Genomic DNA, 22,312 nt, shown 5'->3' with positions numbered 1-22,312 from the left:
GGCCCTTCCCTATCTGGGCCTCAGTGTCTTCAAGATATTGATCACCCCCTTTAAAGGCCCCCTTCTACAATGGGGCCATAGAGAGCCAAGTGGCTAACGGATACCAGCAGAAAGGAATGTAGGGAGGGGACAGGGGCTGGGAGGCTAAGAGGGCCAGACAAGCAGTGGAGGCTTCCTGAGGAGGCGGGCTGAATGGATGAGGAGCCTGTATGCGAGCGGGACTTCACATGGCCTTGACAGAGACTGTAAGTCCCCGGAGGTCAGAGGTCGGAGGTCGGGGCAGAGTGGTCAGAGCAACCTGAGGCAGGGGAAGGAAGGAATGACAGTAGGGAATGACTGAATGGCAAGCTGGAGGTGGAGGGCAGGGCCCTGTGGTGGGGGGGCAGGGCCATGGGCAGATTCGGAAGGGCCAGAGGGCAAGGTTCTCTGGCTCTTGTCCCAGGGGGGCTCCTGGAAATGAATGCTCCCGTTGCATTCCTTTTCCCTGTTGTGGGGGGGTGGGGGCTGCGGGGCTGCCGGTGGCGGGGGTCACAGTCCCTGTCCTTATCAGAATCCCACATGGCGAGAGGCAGAAGCACAACCAGAAATGTTCCAGCAAAAAAAAAGACACAATGGTTCTCTGCAAACTTTTTTGGCTAGAACATTTCCAGCTGGGCTCCTGGCGCATCCGCGGTCCACCTTTCCTCAGCGGGCTTCTGGCTAACCAGCCCTGCCCTGCCAGGATCCTCAGAGCCCACCTCATCATCGTTGGCTGACAGAGCCACAGCCCCTCAGCACTCACCCTCCCTGGAGCTCCAGGACTCTCCCATTTCCCTCAGGGCCTGGGGCTCCCTCCCCAAGGGTCTAAGGGTCTTAGAGCTATCTGAGAACGGTGCCATGGCCTCTGAGAACGGTGCCATGGCCGTCAGTGTGTGTGTGTGTGTGTGTGTGTGTGTGTGTGTGGTGTATCTGGTCAGACAGGGTGGAGGCCTCTGCTTCCATAAAGTGGGAAGGGTTGTGCAGGGAGGGGAGGGTAACCACAGCCCCATTATTTGGGGTTATCCAGCAGGCCTGGCCCCACAGGCCGAGCAGTGTGTTCTCAGTACCAAGCCAGCTTCCTGGGGGTGGCCTGAGGGCGACAGTCCCGAGAGAGGTCAGGGTCTCCCACTTCCCATGCCACAGGCTGGGGTGGAGGGGCGCGTGAGACGAAGGACTGTGGGCCTTACCCCAGCCTATGCTCAGATACAGCCTGAAGATGCGCTGCTCGGAGAAGACGGAAAAGGCCAGAAGCGTGTACAGGTACACACCCTCCACCAGGAGCCAGTAGTAGTTGGCTGCCACGCAGTACTGCATGAGCAGGAACACCAGGCGGCAGCCCAGAGAATCCTGGGGGCAGAGAAAGGGTCTGCAGGGGACAACAGCTCTGCCCTCTGCCTCCCTTGGCCCCTCTCCCCATCCTGCCCCAGCTTCTACCCTCCCACCTTGAATGCAGGAGGAGCGAGCTAAGGCCTTCTTGACAGGGCCAGCGCTAAGAACTTGGACCTGCTTTAGCACACTGAATCGCTACGGTGGTGTCAGAAGCCATTAGCCCCATTACAGCTAAGAAGATTGAGGCCCAGAGACGTTAAGTGACTCACTCCAAGCTCTACAGCTAGTTAAGGAGCAGAGCTGGGAGTCCAGCCTGGGTCCGTTTCCCAAATCCCCTTCCTGGGTCAGACAGAACTCCTTAGGGGCAGGGAGAGGGTCCACCTCCTTAGATTGGGGGATCCCAAGGGGGGACTGCCTGTCCCCATCAGACTGGGGGCTCCCTGAGGACCAGGTGGGGGCAGCTTTTGCGTTTCTTTGTGCCAGGTCTGGGTGGGGCGGGAGAGGCTGTCTTCCCTGACTGCGCAACCCTCCCCGGGGCCCTTCCTGACAGAACCACACACCTGGTAGGAGAGGAGCCCATCCCACTGGTGCTGCTGGGGGGCCGTGCTGTACATCCACTTGAGGACGGCGTCCCTGATGAAGACGGACAGGGCTCGCAGGATGAAGGACGCAAACAGGTTCAGGTGGATGTAGTTCCGGGTGCAGTGCAGGTGTCTGTGGGACAAAGCAGGGCTCCTTCCTGGCAAGATGGCCGGCGGGTCGGCTCCACAAGCCTCAGTTCTCAAGCTAACGAACCCCCTCAGGCATGCGCCTGTCTCTGGGACTATCTTTTCTTCCTCTGAAAATGCCCTTCTTCCTCATAACTCTGAAAATTCTCGGCCCAATGTTAAGTCCTGCCTCTCCACGAAGCCTTCAGGTTTCGCTGAAGGCTCACTGCCACCCTCCGTCCACACTATCCTTCCTTCTACGGCGTCTTCTTTTCTACAGAGTCATGTGTAAGCCAAGTGATTTGTGTGTGAGGACCCCTCGGCCCAAGAGAGACTTTCTGAGGAAAGGACCCACCTCTCACATGCCTCAAGGTTGCCTCACAGAGGGCTAGGGTGAAGCACATGGCAAGATTCAGGAAGTATTAGATACAATTTCAGTATCCTTTCAGGTAAAAATACGGAGCTAACTGCAAATACAAGGGCGTTTCTTAACTTGATAAGGGCTATCGAACCACACCGGGAGCAAACATCATTCTTACCTGAGGAATTTTATAAGCATTTCCTTCAAATCAAGTAAATAAGGATTGCCTAGCCTAACAAAGCTATCATCATGTCTATTGAACATCATAGTCCAGATCCTGGCCACTGGAAGAGTGCAAGGGAAAAAAAAATCACAAGAATTGGAAATAAAAGAACAAAATTGTCATTATTTGTAGACAGGAGAGTATCTCCATTGAGAATTCAAGATAATCTACACACAAATTATTAGAACCAATTAGGAGAGTTCATCTGGCAAGGTTGCTGATGTGCATAGAGCAGCAATAAACACTTAAAAAACAAATTTCAAAAATTCACTCACAATTTTTTAATTGGCTACATAGAAAAAAGTCCAGCAGAAGATGGGCAAGTTCTCTATGGAGGATATAATAAAACTTGCTTAAAATTGTTAGAGAAGACTTAAAATCCCACATTCATGGACAGAAAGACTCACTATTTTGAGAGTGGCAATTCTTGCCACTGTAATTGATAAATTCAATATAGCCATACTAAAAACTCCAACAGGGTTGTTTTTTGTTTGTTTGTTTTCCTGGAACTCTCAAAACATACAAAGAACCAAGAGCCAAGAATACACCAGACACACCTAAAGAACCACAAAGTGGGCTTTCACTTTAAGAGAACTGAGGTTTTCAATGAGTTTATAGTAGTTAAGCCCTCATGATACTGACAATCGGACAGATAAATAGACCAATGGGCAAGAATACAGATGACAGAAAGCAACCCAGACAAAGATAACTCTCACTGCATCACAGAGTAAGCGCCCTAAACCCGAAGGGGAAAGGATGAGCTATCATAAACGGTACTGAAGCAAATAACTTGATTTGTATACAGAAACAACATTGTGTCTCTTAATTTCACCATCAACAAAAATTAATTCCAGGTGGACTAAAGAGCCAGAAGGAATGCACAGAACTTATGACCCTGGGATAAGGAAAGATTTCTTAAACAAGACCATAAAGGAATTTGGTCTTTGGGGAAAAAGAAATTGATAGTCTTTTTTAATCAATTGGCAAAATCAATCTATATCAATTAATAACATTTACTGATAGATTTTATCAGTAAAAATGGATAAATGGATATGTTTCATTTCATTAAAATTAAGGACTTCCAGGTATAAGGGCCACCACCAAGTGAGTGAGAATATAAATCACAGATTAAGAGAGGATATACCCTGGATTAGGATGGAGAATATATAATGAAAAGCAAAACAGTAAAGAAGAAGCCAAATGCGCCAATAAAAAAAGTAAGCAAAAGATGGGAGTAAGTGATTCACAGAATGATCAAATGCTTGATCCCTCTAGGAATCTAGGCTGTGCCAATTAAAATCACAAGATATTTCACACGCTTCAGATTAGCCATAATTAGGTAAAACTACTAACTACTGGTAAAGATGGTAAGCAAAGGCAATTCTCATCTATTACTGGTAAGAGAGCAAATATGACCACTTTGGAGAGCAACCTCACCTAATAAATTAACAAAATCATGTGGTACTCAGAGGTGTGCACCCCAGCCACCCCCCCCACCCCCACACCCGCCCTGGGAGAAATACACAAGGGGTCATAAGTAAGAATGTTGCTTGTAGCCAGGTTTGTAATTCAGAGGAGAAGAAAAAATGGAAAACCTCAAGTACCCATTAAAGTGCTAACAAATAAATTGTAACATGTTATACAACAGAGTCTGGAGTGACAGTTAAAATAAATGAAACAGAACTACCTGTATCAACACAAATGAATCTCACAAAAACACGCCACGGCCAGGCCAAAAATAACATTGCAAAAGGGGTTGTACAACCACCTTTAAAAATATGCAAGACCAGCAGCTACATATTTTCACAGATACTAAAAAGGTGGCAGAGGTATAGAGATGCAGGGGAATTATAAGTAGCCCCTTTGGGGGTTCCCTCTGGTTGGGGGGTGGCAGGCAGTGGCAGGGAGGGACCCCCCAGGGCGGCGTGACTGTGCTGGGTATTGAGCCCATGAGTGATCGGTAGCAGTCACTTTATTTTCAGAAATACTTCATAATACAGGGGGGGAATGTTCACTGAGTGAATGCATTTATTTTATTTATTTATTTTTTTTTGAGTGAATGCATTTATTAAGCACTGACTGTGGCCCCGCATTCACTGTGCCAGGTGCCATGGGGGCAGCAAGAGGAATAAAGCCTGTCCTGTTTCTGCTGGCTGGTGGCCTGAGGTCCCTGCACTCAAAATGCCTCCTGACCTTGAACCCAGCCCCCTCCCACCCACCCACCAAGTGCAGAGGGAGTGGGAAGAAGAGGGCCCTCGGGAAGGAATGGCTCATCAAGGTTAGCCATAGGAAGACCTCTTCTATGGGGCTGATAAGCTCCAAAGAGAGCAAGCAAAATCTCTAAATCCTTGAGCTCTTATCTAAAATCATAATGAATTCCTACCTAAGCTTCGCAGGCTCACAGGAGAGGATATCCCCTAATCCTGCCACCCACTACTAAGGTTTGGGGGGGTGTGCCTTGGGTATTCCTTGTGTGGTATTTGTTTTTTGTTTGTTTGTTTGTTTTTTCCTTTTTTGCAGTATTTTAAGCATGCTTTTACAGAGTAGAGATTAGACCAAGCATACTGTGTCCTATTCCATGTTTTCAGCCTCGTATGCGGGAAGGGGAGAGGCTCTCCAGAGATCTCTTAGTGAACCTGCTGCATGGTCACTTTAATTTGCTGCTCCCTCCTCTGGGGACAGAGTGGGGCGTTGGGATGGAGCAGCACCTCCAGCCCGCACCCCCCCCCCCACTTCTTACCTGAAGCTCAGGAGGATGGCCGAGGCGATGACCAGAGCGGAGAAGGACAGCGTGTAGCCCACCGTGTAGATGATGGAAAAGGACAGAAGCTGCTCCTCTGGGGAACTCTGTGTGCACACGAGGGATATGGTGCACATGAGGTAGCCCACGCCCTCCTCTCCCCCTTCCCTCTTTCCCCTTCCCCCGGGGACAGCGGCAGAGGCAGGGCCCTGACTCAGGCTGCACAAGGGACCCCAGAAGTAAGAAAGAAAATAACCTATGGCCATGGCCCTTGGCTGTTTAGGGCCTTGTCCAAAGGCCAGTGGGGTGAACACACATCACCTCTGCCCAGCGAGTATGGTGTGCAAAGGCCCCAGAGACAGGAGGATAGAGAAGATGGCCACAGACCAGCCCCCCAGATGCCCGGGGTCCCAGCTCCACTTACGCTGGGACCCTGCTACCCCTCACTGCCTCAGAGCCCCCATCTACAACTCACTCTCTCCCCTCGCTTGGACTCCTCGCACTCTGACAGGTTCCTCCAGGGCGAGCTGGAGTTGTCCTGGCGCAGCCACAGGCCCTCCGCTGTGCAGAATCGGTAAACGCGGCCCTGCAGCACTGGGCAGAGAGACGCACAGGCTGTGCCTTGGCCTAACGCCACAGGTCCTTCATTCCTGCCCCCTCCCAAGGGTCACCCCTGCTCCTCCAGGACTGGCCTTTAGGAGTTAGCAACACCTCTTACACACACACACACACACACACTCACACTCAGGTCCTCCTGTCTTGTCATGTGCCCCTGTGGCCCGGGACAGGAAAGGCAGCCACCCGGCCCCACCTCAGCCTTTTCCTCTTGGCCATCCTGGGATGCAGTCTGATGAAGCCACGCTTTTGAGATGAGACAACTCTCGCCTGTTTCCATGTCCTGCTTCTAGCCTCAAATCACACTCCTGACAAGGTCTGGCGCTGACCACCTGACAGCTCCACAGACACCCACTGTGACTTCTGGTTTTCGGGACTCAGTCCCTGGCTCCCTCCAACACTCCACAGACAGGACAGACGCTGCGACAGATGCATACAGACCTGAGAGGGAGGAAGACACAGCCCTGCCTCAGGGAACTCCAGTCTGAGGGGGAAGACATAGCTCTGTCCTTGAGGAGCCCCAGTCTGAGGGAGGAGACATAGCCCTGCCTTTAGGAAGTCCTAATCTGATAAAAATGACACACTCCTATCCTCAAGGATGGCCTGATCTAAATGATATCTAAATGATCATCAATCAGATGCCTGATCCATGATAGAGGCACAGCCCTTGGGGACACTCCACTCAAAGGGGGAAGACCCAGCTCCTCCCGTCAATGGGGATGTTGGGGATAGTGACAGTCCTTGGAGACCTCCCAGTCTGAAAGGAGGGAGAGTTCCAGCGCCTGTCCTCAGAGAGCTCTCAGCCTGAAGGAAGAAGCACAGTTTCTGGCTTCAGGGAATGGAGACTCTCACAGAAAAAACAGTCCTCAGAAAGATACAGCATAAATGTAAACTAAGAGAGAACAAACACAGGCCCAACAGAGCTGGGGGTAGGACGTTCTCTACGCCCTTTCACATCAAGTCTACCACACACCATCTCCCTACCCAGGGAGGTCGGTGGCTTCGGGCCCCCGGTTCACTGAGAGGTCATGAGAGGGAATGAGGGGCTTACCTGTGCCTGGAAGGAAATGTCTCCGTACCTCTCTGGAGGTAAATGGAAGTCTGAGCCCAGGACTAGGAAACCGGGGTCAAAACAGGGTTAGGTTAGCCCCGGGAGATCAATGAGGGAAATTGGAGCCAGGATGAAATTTAAAAGATTTAAAAATTCTAAAGGACTAAAAGATGTTAAGGACAGCTATGGGATGAAGGTGCCAAGGGAGGGACGAAGGGAAAATGGAGAAGTATAGGAGGCCCTGGTCAGAAGTTTCCAGGTGGAGCGGCAGCAGTGAGAACTGTGTGTGGGAAGAGACTCGTTCACACGTGTGCATGATGGGAGCCCCACAACCCCAGGGCCTGCCCCGAAATGGCCCATTAGGGGCGCAGCCATCTAGACCAGGGGTCTGTCCACTCCTGGTACGTCAGACACCTGCAGTGGCTGTCAGTCAGACCCTCGTCCTTCCTTACCACCGACCTCCAGTCACCCACGGCTGCTTCCCTGTTCACTCTTCTCCTTTCTCCCACTCTCTTTCATAAACAAGCCCTGAACCAAGGCCCTCTTCAAGAGACAGAAGTATCTGGCAATACAGTAGGGCAAATTAGCTTGCAGCATCATTGCTTCTAGAAGGACCTGCATTCTAACAGACTTAACCTGGAAGAGAAACAAAAACCTGACAACCTAATGGCGGGACTTCCAGCAGTGAGAAGAGCGGAGTCCCAATAGCCCTCAAGTACGTTTAGGAACAAAGTCAGGCAGGGGCGCCTGGGCGGCTCAGTGGGTTGAGCCGCTGCCTTCAGATCGGGTCGTGATCTCAGGGTCCTGGGATTGAGGCCCGCATCGGGCTCTCTGCTCGGCAGGGAGCCTGCTTCCCCTCTCTGCCTGCTTGTGACCTCTCTCTCTGTCAAATAAATAAATAAAATCTTTAAAAAAGAAAATCAGGCCAAAACAAAGGCAGGGAAAGGTCTGGTTTTAGCAACTGGGAGGGTTCCTCTCAGGACCCAGTGCCTCCCTCATGTGCTGCATGGATGTCTGGAATTCCTCACCAGGGCTTGAATCTTCTGAGATGAGGCCAAGCCAGTCTTCAGTGGCGGGATAGCGTCAGAGGAGTGATGGGGATCTGGGCTGACCCCATAGGGAGTGAGACTGATGTCAGAGCCCTCACTGGCAACCCATTCTCCTGACAGCAAGGGAGGAGAAAGGAGGCAGAGGGCCCAGGGGGAAGGGAGAGGATATGGCAATGGGGCAAAAACCACCACTGTACCCAGTCCTCAGCCCACAGCAGGCTGACACCAGTAACCCCCTAATAATACCACAGGTAACACAGGTGCACCCACAATTGCTTTCCCTCTCCACATGCACCTTATACAGCCTCTCTGCAAGCTACACACTGACCTGATGGATGGTCAGGCATGCCTGACCCCTTTGAACAACACAATCACATTCCAAGGTAGGCGTGGCAAGTCCCATTTTATGGATGGACAAACTGAGCCTTTGAGTGGCCAGGTGACTTGCCCAAGTTCATCCGGCCAGGAAGTAGCAGAGTTAGGATCCAGAGCCCCAGCTCCCTACATTCAGAGATCATAAGTTCACAGCCAAGCTCATTGCTAACAGTCAACCATGGCCACATGCCATTTCTTGTCTGCCCTTCTTCTGGGCTTGGGTTTGCTAACATTCCCAGCATCCTCCCAGCAGGTCCTCTGGCCAATGTGGATCCCCAGCAGTGTACCCCATTCTTGGGCCTTCTGTCCAGGGCCAGCTCGGAAGATGGGGAGGTGGTACATGCCCAGATGTGTGACTGGCACCGTGTCAAGGGATCACTGCGTCCCTGAGAAGCTCAGGGAGCCCATGAGAGTGTGTCTGTCAATTACCCTTCATTAGCGGCCAGTATTAAAAGCCAGGACTCATTCTTGGCCAGACCTCTGGTCCCCAGATGCCCATCTTGGCTGGAGGTGGGGTGGGTCCGTGCCCAGCCCTGCTTATCAGCTCAGCTTTATCTGGCCCAGGAGCGGCTGGTAAATCACAGCCAGGGGCTTGGCTCTGGTCTTGTCAACACCAGGAGGCCGCCGGCCGCATGCCAGGAGGCCCAGGGATATTTCATTAAGTCGGACCCTGGTGCTGGAAATAAAACCCCCAATTAAACACTTCCCCGCCCGGAAACTGCAGCGGCGTCTGTAATCAAGCTAACAGCCGCCCTTCCACGTGGATGCGGGCTCTCAGGGCTGTGGAGAGCTGCTCATGAATCCATTAGCTCCTGCACCCTGGCAACAGCAGCGGCCAGCAAGGGCTACTAGGCCCCAGCTGACAGACTGGAGGGCTCAGATTCGGGGTGGGGAGTCCCAGGCCCGCCCCAGTGTAGTGGAACGAGGGTCAAAGGCAGGGCTGGAACTGAAAACTCTCAGCTTGGGTTGGGGGACAGGTGTAGTGTGTCAGTCATGGCGCGGAAGAGCTCAGGTTCTGAACTACACAGACCCAAGTTCAAATCCTAGCTCTGCCCTCAGCCAGCTGTGGGACCTCGGTCAGACCTCGCTGGGCCTCAGTTTCCTCATCTGTAAAATGGGAACCGTAATGGTGTCCCAGGTATGTGGTGTGAGGATTAGGAGATAAAGCATGAGAAGTGCCTGGTGTGTAGGAGGCCTTTAAGACATGGTCACAGTAAAAGTCCTACGGCTGCCCCCACCCCAGTTCCTCCAGAAGGCACTCCCTCAGTGAGGCTGGGGCTGGGGCAGGACACCACCTCAGCCACCACTTCTCCAGGGCCAAGCTCTGGCCCTGGTCTCCCTGGGGCAACACTGGCCTGCCGGCCTGTCAAGAAAGCTCCTGGGCTTGACAAGATTCAAGGGAGGCGCCTGTCAGAGTTTCTGAGAATTGTGAGTTATAGGCCATCTTAAAAGCCTTTTATGACTTTCCTCTAATGAGAACTAAACTAACAAACAGGTACGGATCAGGAGGGGGTGCCGCTAATGAGACTGGAATGATTTGTAACGAGCGGATCGGCTGTTTGTGGGTAAACGAGGTTGCTAGATGGCCCTCAGGCGGCAACGGGCTCTCGGCAGCCACTCAAGCCTTCTGGTTCACAAAGTCTTATTAATGCCAGGCATCTCCTCTGAACACGTTCCTTCCTTGAGTCATCTGCTTCTGCCCTCTGGGGTCCCAAATGCTGAGTGAGACGGCTCAGAAGTCAAGGGTTTGGCTGGCGTCCTATCCCTGGATGTCAGGTGGCTCTGAGGCCCGAGGCCTGGCCCCAGCTCCATCTCCAAGGCGATGCCTGGCTGTTCTCCCCTCCCGGAGGGCCCTCCTTCCCCTTTCTCCATCTCTCTGTTCTTTCACACCTGGCACTGATGCCCCCTCTCTCTGGAAGCCTCCCTGATGCCATACCCCAGGTAAAAAAGAGGGCTCTGACCTTCCTCAGCACCACTGCCTGAGCTGCTGAGCTGACCTCTTCAGCCCTATGATGAGGGGTCACCCCCTTTTCCTCAATGCACACACTCACACACTCCTGAGGTCTCACCGGCACCCCCATCTCCTGACATGGACCTAACCCGAGTGTCCGGTCATTGTTTTGAATTTCATTCTTTCTGGGGTCATATATCCCTCTGCCCTGCCCTGCACTCCAGAAGACTGACCTGTGCGGACAGCATCGCTTGGGCTCCCTGCCCTCTACGGGTTTGCCCAGTGGGAGGCACAAGTAAAAGGTAGGAGGGCCTTTCTGTGGCCACAGCCCTGCTGGGTGGGCTCTCCATCACCACCACCTCCGGCTGCCATGGGGCCCCAGGCCCTATGCGGGCTCCACTCAGGTCTAGGAATGCTAAGGCTTCCTCCTCTTACAATCCTTGGTGCTTTATACCTTCATGGCCCCTTAACCCTGCCCAACCTTGGCAAATGTCCCCTCCATTAAATTCTCTTCAGATTCTCAGCTGAGTGTATTCCCTGCCACGACCCTGCCTACAACACCCCGGTCCGTCTCTTCACCCCTAATTGTGTCATTCGGAGTCTAGTTTCTCCATAGGCCATTCCCTTGATCAGCCCAAGAAACTCCAGGTCTGGCCCCTTCCTGCTTCCACATGGCCTAGTGGGTGTCAGGGAAGTCCCTGGGGTGGGCCGCTGCCAAGGGGACCAGCAGGACAAGCCAAACGGGCAACTGTACTGTGGGAGTCCACGGTGGATGTCTCTGCAGGAGTGATGGGGATCTGGGCTCAGGGAGCCCAGGGAGAGAGAGAGGCAGAGAGAAAGGCAGAGCCTGTGATCCTGAGCATCAGAAAACAGAGTGAATTAGCATGGTGAGTCAGGGGAGGGAGCGGAGCCTGGCAGGGGGCCTGGGCAACGGCCAGTATCTTCATGGAGAAAGCAATAAAACTGTGTTCGCTCATAAACGGGCACCACCAGGACCTATTTCCTGCTCAAATAAAATTAAAGGTGATGGATGGAGCCGCAAGGGGCAGGCAGAGCTGGGGGCAGCTTAGTGCTGAGTGATGGGCCCTGTCCGGGGCCTGGCTCCCTGGGGTCTAGAGGCCCAGCCCAGGCTGGCCGAGCAGCCGGTCCCAAACCTCTGGGAGGCAGGGCAAGCCTGTGAATTTGGGGAGGTGGGGCAGATAAGGAGGGTGGGTGGAAAAACTCAACAGCAGCCGTTTTTCATGGAACTTGCAATCCTCCCCGTACCGTTATCACCTGCCTTTATCCCATCTCCCAAGCGAATGAGCTGAGGCACAAAGAGGTCCGGGCGTCTGCGGAGGATCCCAGAGCCACTCAAGAGCACTCATAAGAAAGAATGGTTAGATTGCAGGACTCAACTCTTTCATTTGTAGAGAGGGCAGGTAGCTCACTGCCGTTTCCTGGAGTGTGCCCAGCCAGCAGACCCAGGCCGCTCACCTGTCTTCATGCCCAGAGCCACACACACGGGAACATACACATAGGCACACACACACACACACAAGTGTGTGCACACTCAAGGGAGCCTGGTGTAGAAATTCCACCAATTCCGACGAGATTCTGGAAGGGATTCCTGGGCTACTCCCTAGCTTGTGAGCTTGGAAAAGGCACTTGGCATCTCTGTGCCTCAGTTTCCCCCCTCTGTAAAATGAGACCATAATCAGAGTCCTTGCTCATGGGAGGAGTAAGTGAGTGTAGGGATATCAAGTGCTTACAATAGGCCACAGAAGTGCTGTGGGAGAGGCCACTGGTCTACTCTGCATCTTACCAGGTGGGTGCCTGTCTCTAAGCCCTGGCTCTCCTTGCACACCTTGGGGAGGAGGTGGGTGTACTGGAAGACTGAGAAGGAAAGAGCCTCCTCAACACCCCTCTCTGGGCTTCATCTGACGTCAGTCCTTCGTTCTGAGGGGACGTCTACCGCCAGGCCTTGCCAGGGGCCCTGATGTTCCATGAAGGGGCCACCTCTTCCAGGAAGACCGCTGGATTCCCACAGTATGACTTCATTCTCCCACTTGCTTCTGGGCTGGCTTCTGTTTGGAGGCCCCTTCAAGACACAGTGTTTAAGAGCACAGTCTGGGTTCAAATAGTGGGTCTACCATTTACATCATCTGAAGCAAGTGGTTTCCCCTTTCTGGGGCCTCAATTGCCTCATCTGTACAACAAGCATAACCATGAGGTGGCTGTAAAGAGTAAATGGTATACCTGCTCTGAGGTACCAGATACCAGATACCAGATTTGGCACAGCGTAGGTAGTCAGTAAGTATCGGCTATTATTATTATGAGAGTGACTTTTCTCCTTTACTGAGACTATGAGCTCCTTGAGGCAAAGGTGCTGGTCCCCTGTTAACCTCTCTGGTGCCCAGGACAGGTGGGTGGCAGTGGGGGTGCAGTGGCTACCTCTCCAGTCAGAGCACCCCCTGCACCCTCCGTAGGTCCCTGCATTCCAACGACATACCTCTCCCAGGGCAGGGTGTCCCTTGCAGGCAGAAGTGAGCTAGGGAGGGAAGCCCACTGGTGGTAGGGGTGAGGGGGGTCAGGGGAGGGACAACATCACCACTGCCCTAAGCTCTCATCTCATCTGTATTCATCTGACCAGTGAACTGCTGAGGAGTCAGGAGGTGGCCGGGCACCATGACGAGGTAGGTGGCACCTACAAACACACATCCCTATACACACACACACACACACACACACCCTCTCTCCCCAACCCTAGGATCTGTTCCCACCCAGCTCCTTTCCTGACTATTGGATGGAGGGGGCTTACATGTCTCTCTTAAGTCAAACCCCACACTCTCTCCCTCTCCTCCCGTACCAGCACAGGCCCTAGCCTAGGCTATACCCGAGGCTCCCTACAACCCCCTCCCAGGAAAAGACAGGCAGAGAGACACCCATTTGGAGGCCTAAACACCTTCTGAGTCCTGAGTACGGAGTCGGGCAGAAAGGCAGAAGTGCTCCAACTCCACCTTGGAGAGAGGACTCACCACTGCTGGCCCAGGGCAGGTACCAGGGGCAGCTGACGTTCACGAACGAGCCTGGCAGCCCGTCTGGCCAGCAGGCATACTCATCGAAGGTCCGATTGCAGAACAGACCTGGGGACAGAAGAGAGAGTCTCTGAGTTCCTGCATGGTCTGCTAGTGGCACTCCTCCCCACTCCCCGCTGGGGAGGCTGATGGGCCCAAACCTGTGCCCTGCTAAGCTCTGCTGGGCACTTACTGTATGCCCAGCACTCTTCCCACCTGGCAGGTACTGTGCAAGGGGACTCAGGCCCCGAGCAGCCGTGGAACTTGGAGCAAGTTACTTACTGTCTAGTTTCTCATCTGGGAAATGGGGTTGATCCTGAGCCCACAGGGCCTTTTGGGGACCAACAGTGCTATGTCACATGGATCCCTGTGCCATCCCTGTGCATGGTACATAAGTGCTCTTAAAGTCTCTGTCTCAGGCGAGGGGGAAAACGGTAGCTCGTGGGGCTAGAATAACCTGCCTGTGGTCACGGCGCTATATTCACAGGGCCAGGATTTGAACCTAGGCCTATCTGGCTCCAATCTCTGCCCTTTAGACCACCCCACAATCTCCCCTGAAACAATGCTTCCTATAAATATGTTCATTGGGCCTCCAGGCCCTGCACAGGCCAGGAAGTGTGAAGGAAGGCCAAGCATGGAAAGGCCAGGTCCCTGCTCCCGAAAATAAGGAGGAATAAGACGGCACCCCAAGGCCTAGGGCCAATGTGACATCCTAGAAAGGAAAAGGATGCCCGGCCATGACTTGGGGAGTGAGGCTAAAAGTCTCCAGGAAATCCCACCTGGACTCACCTGTGGCTGGTGGGGGAGCCTCAGTCAGGAATCGCTGGCACTGGTGTCTGTATTCTCGCCACTTCTGCACTGTCTCCGAGAGGGACACAGTGGCACCCTGTGCAGGGAGGGGAGAAACGGAGGCCCTTTGCGTCCAGCCAATCTCTCTCTTACTCCCTGTTCCCCACACTTGGTTTCATCAACTCCAGGGTACCTTAGAGCCCCAAACTCCCTCAGGCACTGGCTATGTCCAAGAAGGGGACAGAGCAAGTCCTACCACAGGGGGGCTCCAGGTAGATATTTTTACATCTTTATCCCTCCCAATAGACAAGTGCATACCTTGATGTGTAGGAAGCGGCCAGCAAATATCTACTGAAATGATGCTTTTGGGGAGTGAGTGGGTGACGGGGGAGGAGAGGGTGTCCATTCATGGTCTCCTCTGACCTCACCGAGAAGGCAGAGTTCCTGAGGGCCCAAGACTTCATGATTGCCTCAGACTCCTTTCGCAGTGCCCAGTCAGTCTGCCCCCAAGGTTCCTGCACTTTCAACCATTCCATTAGGGGACATGCTGGCCCAGAGTGGGAGAGGAGTTCAGTTGAAGCCACATAGTCCCCCAAGGAGCAGAGCCTGGTAAGGCTACATCATTAGCTTCTCTCCTGAAATACACAGCCATTATCTGGGAGGCCAACAGGACCTCCCCCCGCCACCCCCGCATTGTCCCTTTCTAATGTAACAATAGAGATAAAATATTCAGCTCAGCTTCCCCACCTGAAGAAGTCCTGAGGACATGGGGTCAGAAAAGTACCAGAAAAAGGAGCTCAGGCTTGCAATGGGATGGGTCCCCCTATCTGTGAGGAAGGGGGCCATGAACCTCAAGTTTTAGATAAGGTAGATACAACAGGCTTTTTAGCACAGAGACCCAAGCAGACCCACCCACGTGAGAAATGACCCTTCTGAGAAAAAAAAGAAATTTTTGTTCACTTCTTTAAGATAGGTCCAGGGACGGTGTTCCTTTTTTCTTTGTATTTTTTTCCTAAACAGGCTTAAGATTCTAAATACTCTTCATTTGGAGGCTGCAGATGCTGAAATGGCCAGGGAGCCCCTTGTACAAAATTTAAGGTTCATACATAGTTGAAAACAAAATTTCGCTTTTTGAAATCACAAATATACACGTGTGCTGAAATCAAAATAGCTACGTTTTAGAAGCTTGTACCCTTGACTTGGCGGTGGTGCCCTAAGCACATGCTGGATCTGGTTTTGGGTAATCTTGCCCTGGTTTAAGCTGAGACCTGGTTTATAGGACACCTCCCACAAAGACACAGGTTGTCCTGTGCTCATCCCTGCCCACAGTGGAAGCTTCTGGAAGGGGCTTACTAGAGGCCCAGCCGTGTTCTAGGAGTTAGTGTGCTGAGGCTACAAGTAGTGTCACCTGAAGGAGCTCTTCTGAGGGCAAAGGTCAAGTGATTTGTTTTAAAAAAACAAATAAAAGAACAAGGAATAAAACACAACAGTAGCGAAGGCAGTGTCTTGATTTTTAGCTACAACGGAAAGGTCAGCAGAATTTTCACTACAGCCAATCCCAGTGGATCAACCCCACTCTCCACCCCTTTTCCTTCTAACCCCACACCCCTGGACCCCCAACGCAACAGCTGGTGGTAAAAGGGCAGAAAGACTGGGAAGAAATTCTCCTTGATCTCCCTTTCTAGAAGGAAAGCAGGGAGGAAGCAAGGTCACCGTCACAGCTGGGAAATGGGGCAGGTGTGTCTGGGGCAGGGAGTGGGGAAAAGGAAGCCGATGGAAACCAGAACTCTCAGGGTATGGATAGGAATGAGGTGAAAGGCTAAGGACAGCACCATGATGGCGAACCTAGTCACAAACACTCCAGGGTGTTTCAAGACAGAGGGAGCCCTGTCACCTGCTCTGAGCAGAGCTTCTGATATAAAACTGTCTTCAGACTAAGATTCCCTGAGGGCAAGACTGTATCTCTTCCACCTCACACTGGGGCTTTCTGAGGTAGGGCTGTGTCTTCCCTCAGACTAGGGCTCCCCAAGGTCAGGGCTCAGTCTCCCCACTCAGACTGGAGCTCCCTGAGTGCAGGACTGTGTCTCCCCCTCAGATTGGGCTCCCTGAGGGCTGGGCTGGGTCTCCCCCCTCAGACTAGAGCTCCCTGAGGACTGGGCTGTGTTCCCCCTCAGACTGGGCTCCCTGAAGGGAGGGCTGGGTCTCCCCCCTCAGACTGGGGCTCCCTGAGGGCAGGGAATATCTCTCCCCTGAGAAAGAGAGCTTCATGACAATCTGGGTCCTCTGTGTTCTTCCCACACAAGCCCAGGGGCTCCACAAACTCCTCGCTACACTTTTCCCTCCCCCTCCCTCCCCCCACTGCATATATAGCACAAACTACCAGGACCTCTGGCCTCGCCCCCATCTGGTGTTTATGGAAGTCATATTGTGCCAGGCTCTGGGAGGATGAGGGAGATGGGGAACACATAGAGGAAAGGCAGAGCCCTAGCCTGAAACAGTCCTTGGGCTACTTTTGGGGGTGAGTCAGGTCACGGGCTTAGCAGGACATCACAGAGAAAGCAGGGGTGAAAGCGCTCAGGGGGTGGTTGGGGCCAGGTTCAGGTAGACTCAGTTCTAGGGGACTCTGGGGACTGTGAGCTGAGGAAGATACTGGGCTAGCAAGATTGGAGGGTGGGCATTTCAGCAGGATGACCCAGCAGGAACCAAAATGCAGAGGTGGGGACAGTTCCTGTCAGCAGAGAAAGGCCTTGGACTGGTGTTCCAAAGAAATTTCTGGGCCAGGGAGAGAGCAGGGGCCAGGACTGGGGTAGATATGAGACTCTGGTCTGGGACAAGGCTGGTGACCAGCAGTAAGCAGGGCCCAAGTGCTCAGGTGAACACAGTAAGACCGGGGAGGGTGAACAGCCCTGGCTTTCGGCTCAGATCCAGGCCTGGCCCTGACTCCCCCACAGATTAAGTTTGTTACCCTGTGCAAGAGTTTTAACTTCTAGCCTCAGCTTAGATGTGTGTAACATGGGAATAATAGTAGTCCCTACCTATCCCCTGCCCCCAGGATTGTTGTGAGAATTAAAAGTGAGTTAATGCTTAGAAGGGCCCCTGGCCCATGGAAAATGTACAGCCAATGCAGCCCTTCTCAGGACTTCTGCTGTTTACAAGAGAAGGGAAAGACAGAGTGGACAGTGCAGCCTGGCCTCCTGGGGAGTCTGGATGCTACCCCTCCCTCACTTCCAGGATCAGCGATCTCCCAGGAGAAAATGAACTCATTTTCCTGCCAAGGACCAGTCATTCTGCTTAGTGTGTGGCAGCTTCCAGCCGCAAACCCATGTGGGGAGGCTCAGGACTCAACGTCCGTGGGCAGGGAACCGTGAGAAGCCGCAGGCCCTGTCCCGCAGCCCCCAGTCCCATTTCACCCTCCTCTGGCACGAGTCCCCGCTCCAAGACTGATGAGGCAGAGCTTCGGGTGCTGCTGATGGGAAGGACACGGTCGTGGAGATGGCAGAGATGGCCCAGAGAAGAGGGCAGTGGTGGGGGCTATGGGGCCGGGTGAGGGCAGCTTGGAAGGTTTTCGAATCCGGACCTGCCAGGCTTTGTGAGATCTCTCTGAAGGGGATGAGGGGATAAAATGGAGACAATGCCCAGTGAAGGTTATAATAAGGAGGAGCATCTCTCAGATTCAGGGAGTTTCGGGAGGAAGCAGGAGGTGAGAAAGAGGATGCCAGGAGGGAGTCTCGTGCTGGAGAGAGCACTGGACAGAGAGCCCCAAGTCCTGGGTTTAAAATCCCAGTTCTGGCTGTTAATGTGGGATTGACAGGATTCACTTTAATCCTTTGGGGCCTCAGTTTCCTCATCTATAAAATGGGCGTATTGCTCTTCCCAAAGAGTTACTGTACAGATCCAGCAACATAAAGTAGGTGAATATCTTTTTGAATTCTCCAGCCCTGTACCGGTGGGCAGCGAAAGAAGGAAAGGCAGTCAGGGAAGGATGAAGATGGAGTGGATGCTCTCAAGGTGACAGAGTCTTCCCTTCTCCCCAGGAAGGTACTCGGTCTCCAAAGACTGGGTGCCAACCTAAAAACAATTCCTCCTCCAGTTTGGTTTCTCAGTGTAAATTAAGTTCCTTTCTTTTCTGGGAACTTTTTTGATTGAGGGAAGGAGGAACAAGACGTTGGCCTCTCTGGGCCACCGAAATGGGAAAAATGGGAGAGGACCCCAAAGGAGAAAGAGAGATCCACAAAACAACTCTGGGACCTCCCAAATGATGTGGTCCCTACCTTCCCCAGCAGTTCCGCCCCCTCACCCCCAGCCTCCTTCCTCTCTGTCCACCTCCCATTGCCCAAACCATCACCCTGGCCCCTGTGCCCAGGAAGGGTGGGGGCTGCCAACCCCTGGCTCCTTGACCTCATTATTTTTTTTCTTAAGGGCTCTGGAGACATGAGCAGAGGGCAGGGAAAGGAAAACTGACCTGCACTGTCATATGCTCGGGAACCCTCACACAGATATACTGTCACACACATTATCATGCACACCGTTGAGCACATGCTTACATGACAGTCTCCCCCCTCCACACAAACACACACACAGGTTGTCAGGAACACACTCACATGCTGAGACACTGCCCCCAATACACGCGTGCGCACACACACATACCCCCTTCTTGACTGAACATATACTCGACCCACGCGGTCACACACACGTACACAGGGAAACACACATTCTATCATAAGCACACTCTCTCTCGCCCACGTGCTGGCACATCCCCGCAGATATCCATTTACACAAAAATCTCTCTGTCTCTCACACACACACTTGTAGACCTTCCCATAGACACGGTATCACACATGGGGTTGCAAACACATATACACTGTTGGACACACAATTACACGCTGAGATGTTTCACACCCGTGACTTGCACACCAGCGGACTGCCACACACGGGATCACACACACATACACACAGAAACAAGGGCTCATAAAACCTACACCCTCCTCCCCCTGGTCTCTCACTTTCCATGTCTCTCTACCTGTCTCTATCTCTGTATTTCTGTGTCTCTCTATCACACACACACACACTCTCACACACACACCCAGAGGAATCTGCCCAGGGCCAGGCTGCAGCTAAGGAAGGGCCCGTTTTTCCTCAGAGCAAAGAATTGGAGGGCAGGATGTGGTTTCTTGGTGGCTCCTGTCCCAGCTCCCACCTGGGATCCGTGTCCGGGAGGGAGCCCAGCTCAGAACAAAGTCCATGCTGACCGCTGTGCACCGCGGACTCCCTCCACCCTTCACTAGAATGCGGAGGCTCAGGCCTCCCACAGCCTCTCTCCAAGCCCTAGGCTGCCCTTCTGAAGAAGGCTTCTGGATTCTGGAGGACAAATGGGTCAGCTCCCCCATGTGCCTAAAGCTGCCATTTCAGGATTCCAGTAGCTCAGTCCTCTCCATAACTTTTTGTGGTAGAGGTTGTGATTCCTGCTTACAGACGAGGACACTGAGGTTCAGGATGGTCGTTGTCCTACCCAAGATCACCAGCAGACCTGAGATTTGAACCCAGGTTTGGCTGATTCTCATTTTGGGTCTCAGAGGCGTGCCTGTCTCCTCATAGACCAGCTCCCTCACAGGGGTCCTAGGGAGGTAAGGAATAGGGGAAGTGGGTGGTCCTTTCAGCAACAGTGAAGGAGTGGCCTAGGCCCCCTTCTTTAGAGGTCAATTTGGCCATCCACCTGCCTGCAAGGAAGCCACTTCCAGCCTAGCCAGATCTGACAGTGGACAGCTTACTCTGTGTTCTTCCTTCCAGGAAGCAGGTTTGAAGCACCAGCCCAGCCTCTCACCCATTTTTCTCTCTGTATCTGCATACCCCTAGTCTTGCTGACCTCATGAACAGAAAACAAAAAGCAAAATTCACCCATTTCTAGAGTGTTCTACATGGGCTTAAGGTTGTGTCACAGGACTGCAGTCTAACCTCAAAGCCCCTTTGCTCGGATCTCTGTGGTGGCCAGGGAGGCTCAGTCCCTCCGCGCCCCCCCCAACCCCCGCAACAAGAACAGTCCTGGAAAGTTCCATCTCCTTGCTCAGAGCCTAGCTCCTCCTGTCCTGCTCTGCCCTCCCAGGCCTGTTAGGGCTCCAGGATAGTTGGCTTTTGCACTGACCCAGGGCTGAGGAGTGAGGGGATCAGAAGTAAGGGCAGGTTCAAGGAACCAGATTCCTCTGGGAAAAGGAATTTTGGGGAGAAGACAGGCAGCCTCCAGAACCTGCCCTCTTCCCTCAGTCCAAACCAGGTCTGCAAACCTGCCTGGAGCAGGATGGGAGGTGGCCGGAGGGCTTTCCACCTCCATCCAGTCCCAGTCCCAACTCAGAGGCAGTAAAGATGAGCCCGAGAGGCCGTCATGCTAATGTGTCTGCAGTCCTGGCTCCTGAGAGATGCCAAGTACACCACGGAAGTCAAGGCCTGGCTGAGGGACTGTGGGAAAGTGCTGGGGAAGCTGGGGTGTCTCCTGTAGCTAGGGTCAGTAGCTGGGATGGGGGACAGGTAGAGGGAAGGAATGAATACGGAAAAGAATTTGGGGTTGGGGGGCTGAAATGGTCTGGTATCTGTCCACATCTGGATTCTCAGCCAGGCTCAAGTCAGCCTTTACCAAGGCAATGGCCCCTCACCATGTCCCCCACCCGTGCTGGGACAAATTCCAAGGCCTGTAGAGCTCCACTCCCCAAAGCTCTCAGTTCTTAAGGTCTGGGGTAGGAACCAGAGGCAGCAGGAAGAGATATTTCCCTTGACACCAGACAGGCCACCCAAGCCTCCTCTCTGCTCTAGCGTCTCACAACATCTTTGGACAACTCCCCACTCTGCCAGCAGGCTGGCTACAGCCCCCAGCCCAGGAGCCTGCAGATAGGAAAAGCAGGGAGGGCAATGAGAGCCACAGAGAGGGGCTGCAGGAGTCTATCTGTGGTCTGCTCCCCAGTGGCATCCAGGGGACCAAGGTGTCTCTGCGTGTCCCAGTATGCCTTCTGGTATATGTTGTCAACCAGGTTAGTCAGAATGGGGGGGTCACACAAGTGTGTAAGGGGGACCCGGCTGCTCCCAGAGGCGCTGGGAGCCTCCTTTCGTGTTTGCCGCAGGGGCTGGGGGAGGGGGCACTCAAGTTCCATCTGGGAGGTCAGAAAGAAGGACAACCAGCTGCCACCGCAGGGTCCCTGGGGCTATGAGTCAAAGGCTGTGCTGGGGGGCTGGTGAGGGGGTAATGGAGCTGGGTGTCCACACCCTGGCCCTCTCCGTCTTCCCGGAGCCTTTTGGGGTCTTTGATGAGCGAGAGGGGTGGGCTAGGGGCAGGCACCGCGGGAAGGGCTCAGGGACGTGGTGGGAGAGGTGAGGTCAGGGAAGGGGGCGACCCGGGGCCGTGCCAGGGCCGCGGGCACGGCCCCGGGTCGCGGGCACGAGTCTGCGAGGAGCATGAGTTGGGAAAGTGGTCTGGGGAGATGCGGCGCAGAAGTCAGCGCAGGGCGGCTGCGGGGCAGCTGGTGGCCTGGTTGGGGGTGGGGGACAGGGGCGGCGAGGGAGGGGGCGCGGCCGCCATCCGAGCCTCAGCCTCTGGCCGCCGTCCAAGCCCCCGGCTCAGGGGGCCCAACTCTCCAGTGCCTACTCCCCCCTCCAGGGCTTCGGTTCCCTCCGCCTGCGGTCGCGGAGTTTCGCTCAAGTCCTGGCCGCCCCAGCCGGGACCCGGCGCCCGCAGCCCTCAGGGCCCCCCGCCTTCTCCCCATACCCCCGGGGGCCACGGGTCTCACCTGGGGGCGGGGGCCGACCCTGCCCACCGCCCCGAGCAGCAGCAGCGCCAGGCAGAGCGGGCTGGGGGCGCGAGCCATGGCGGGGCGCTCAGGACCGGGCCATCGCTGCCACCTGCGGAACCGCGCGCGGCGACTGATCCCGGGCGGCCGGCGGCGCCGGGGGAGGAGCCGACGCGGGGCCGCCCCGCCCGCGGGAGGGGCCGGCGGGGTCCCGCGTTTTCTGCCCCAGCCGCCGGGGGCCTCCTCCATCTCTCACCTGTCGGACCCCGGCCGCGGGCA

General features: G+C 54.1%; 1 protein-coding gene across 1 annotated transcript in view; it reads right to left on the bottom strand.

Moving 5' to 3' along the window:
- Positions 1-22,111, bottom strand: part of GLP1R (glucagon like peptide 1 receptor) — a 31,438-nt gene extending 9,327 nt beyond the window's left edge. The window contains exons 1-7 of the mRNA XM_044237082.1: positions 22,034-22,111; positions 14,265-14,361; positions 13,437-13,544; positions 5,854-5,972; positions 5,379-5,485; positions 1,908-2,061; positions 1,206-1,365 (exon numbers count right to left, since the gene is read on the bottom strand). Coding sequence (XP_044093017.1) covers positions 1,206-1,365; positions 1,908-2,061; positions 5,379-5,485; positions 5,854-5,972; positions 13,437-13,544; positions 14,265-14,361; positions 22,034-22,111 — 823 coding nt within the window. The remainder of the gene's footprint in view (positions 1-1,205; positions 1,366-1,907; positions 2,062-5,378; positions 5,486-5,853; positions 5,973-13,436; positions 13,545-14,264; positions 14,362-22,033) is intronic.
- Between the last annotated feature and the right edge of the window lie 201 nt (positions 22,112-22,312).

This window comes from Neovison vison, chromosome 1, assembly GCF_020171115.1.
Source record: "Neovison vison isolate M4711 chromosome 1, ASM_NN_V1, whole genome shotgun sequence".
Taxonomy (NCBI): Eukaryota; Metazoa; Chordata; class Mammalia; order Carnivora; family Mustelidae; genus Neogale; species Neogale vison.
This window is presented reverse-complemented; position numbering and strand designations above follow the sequence as displayed.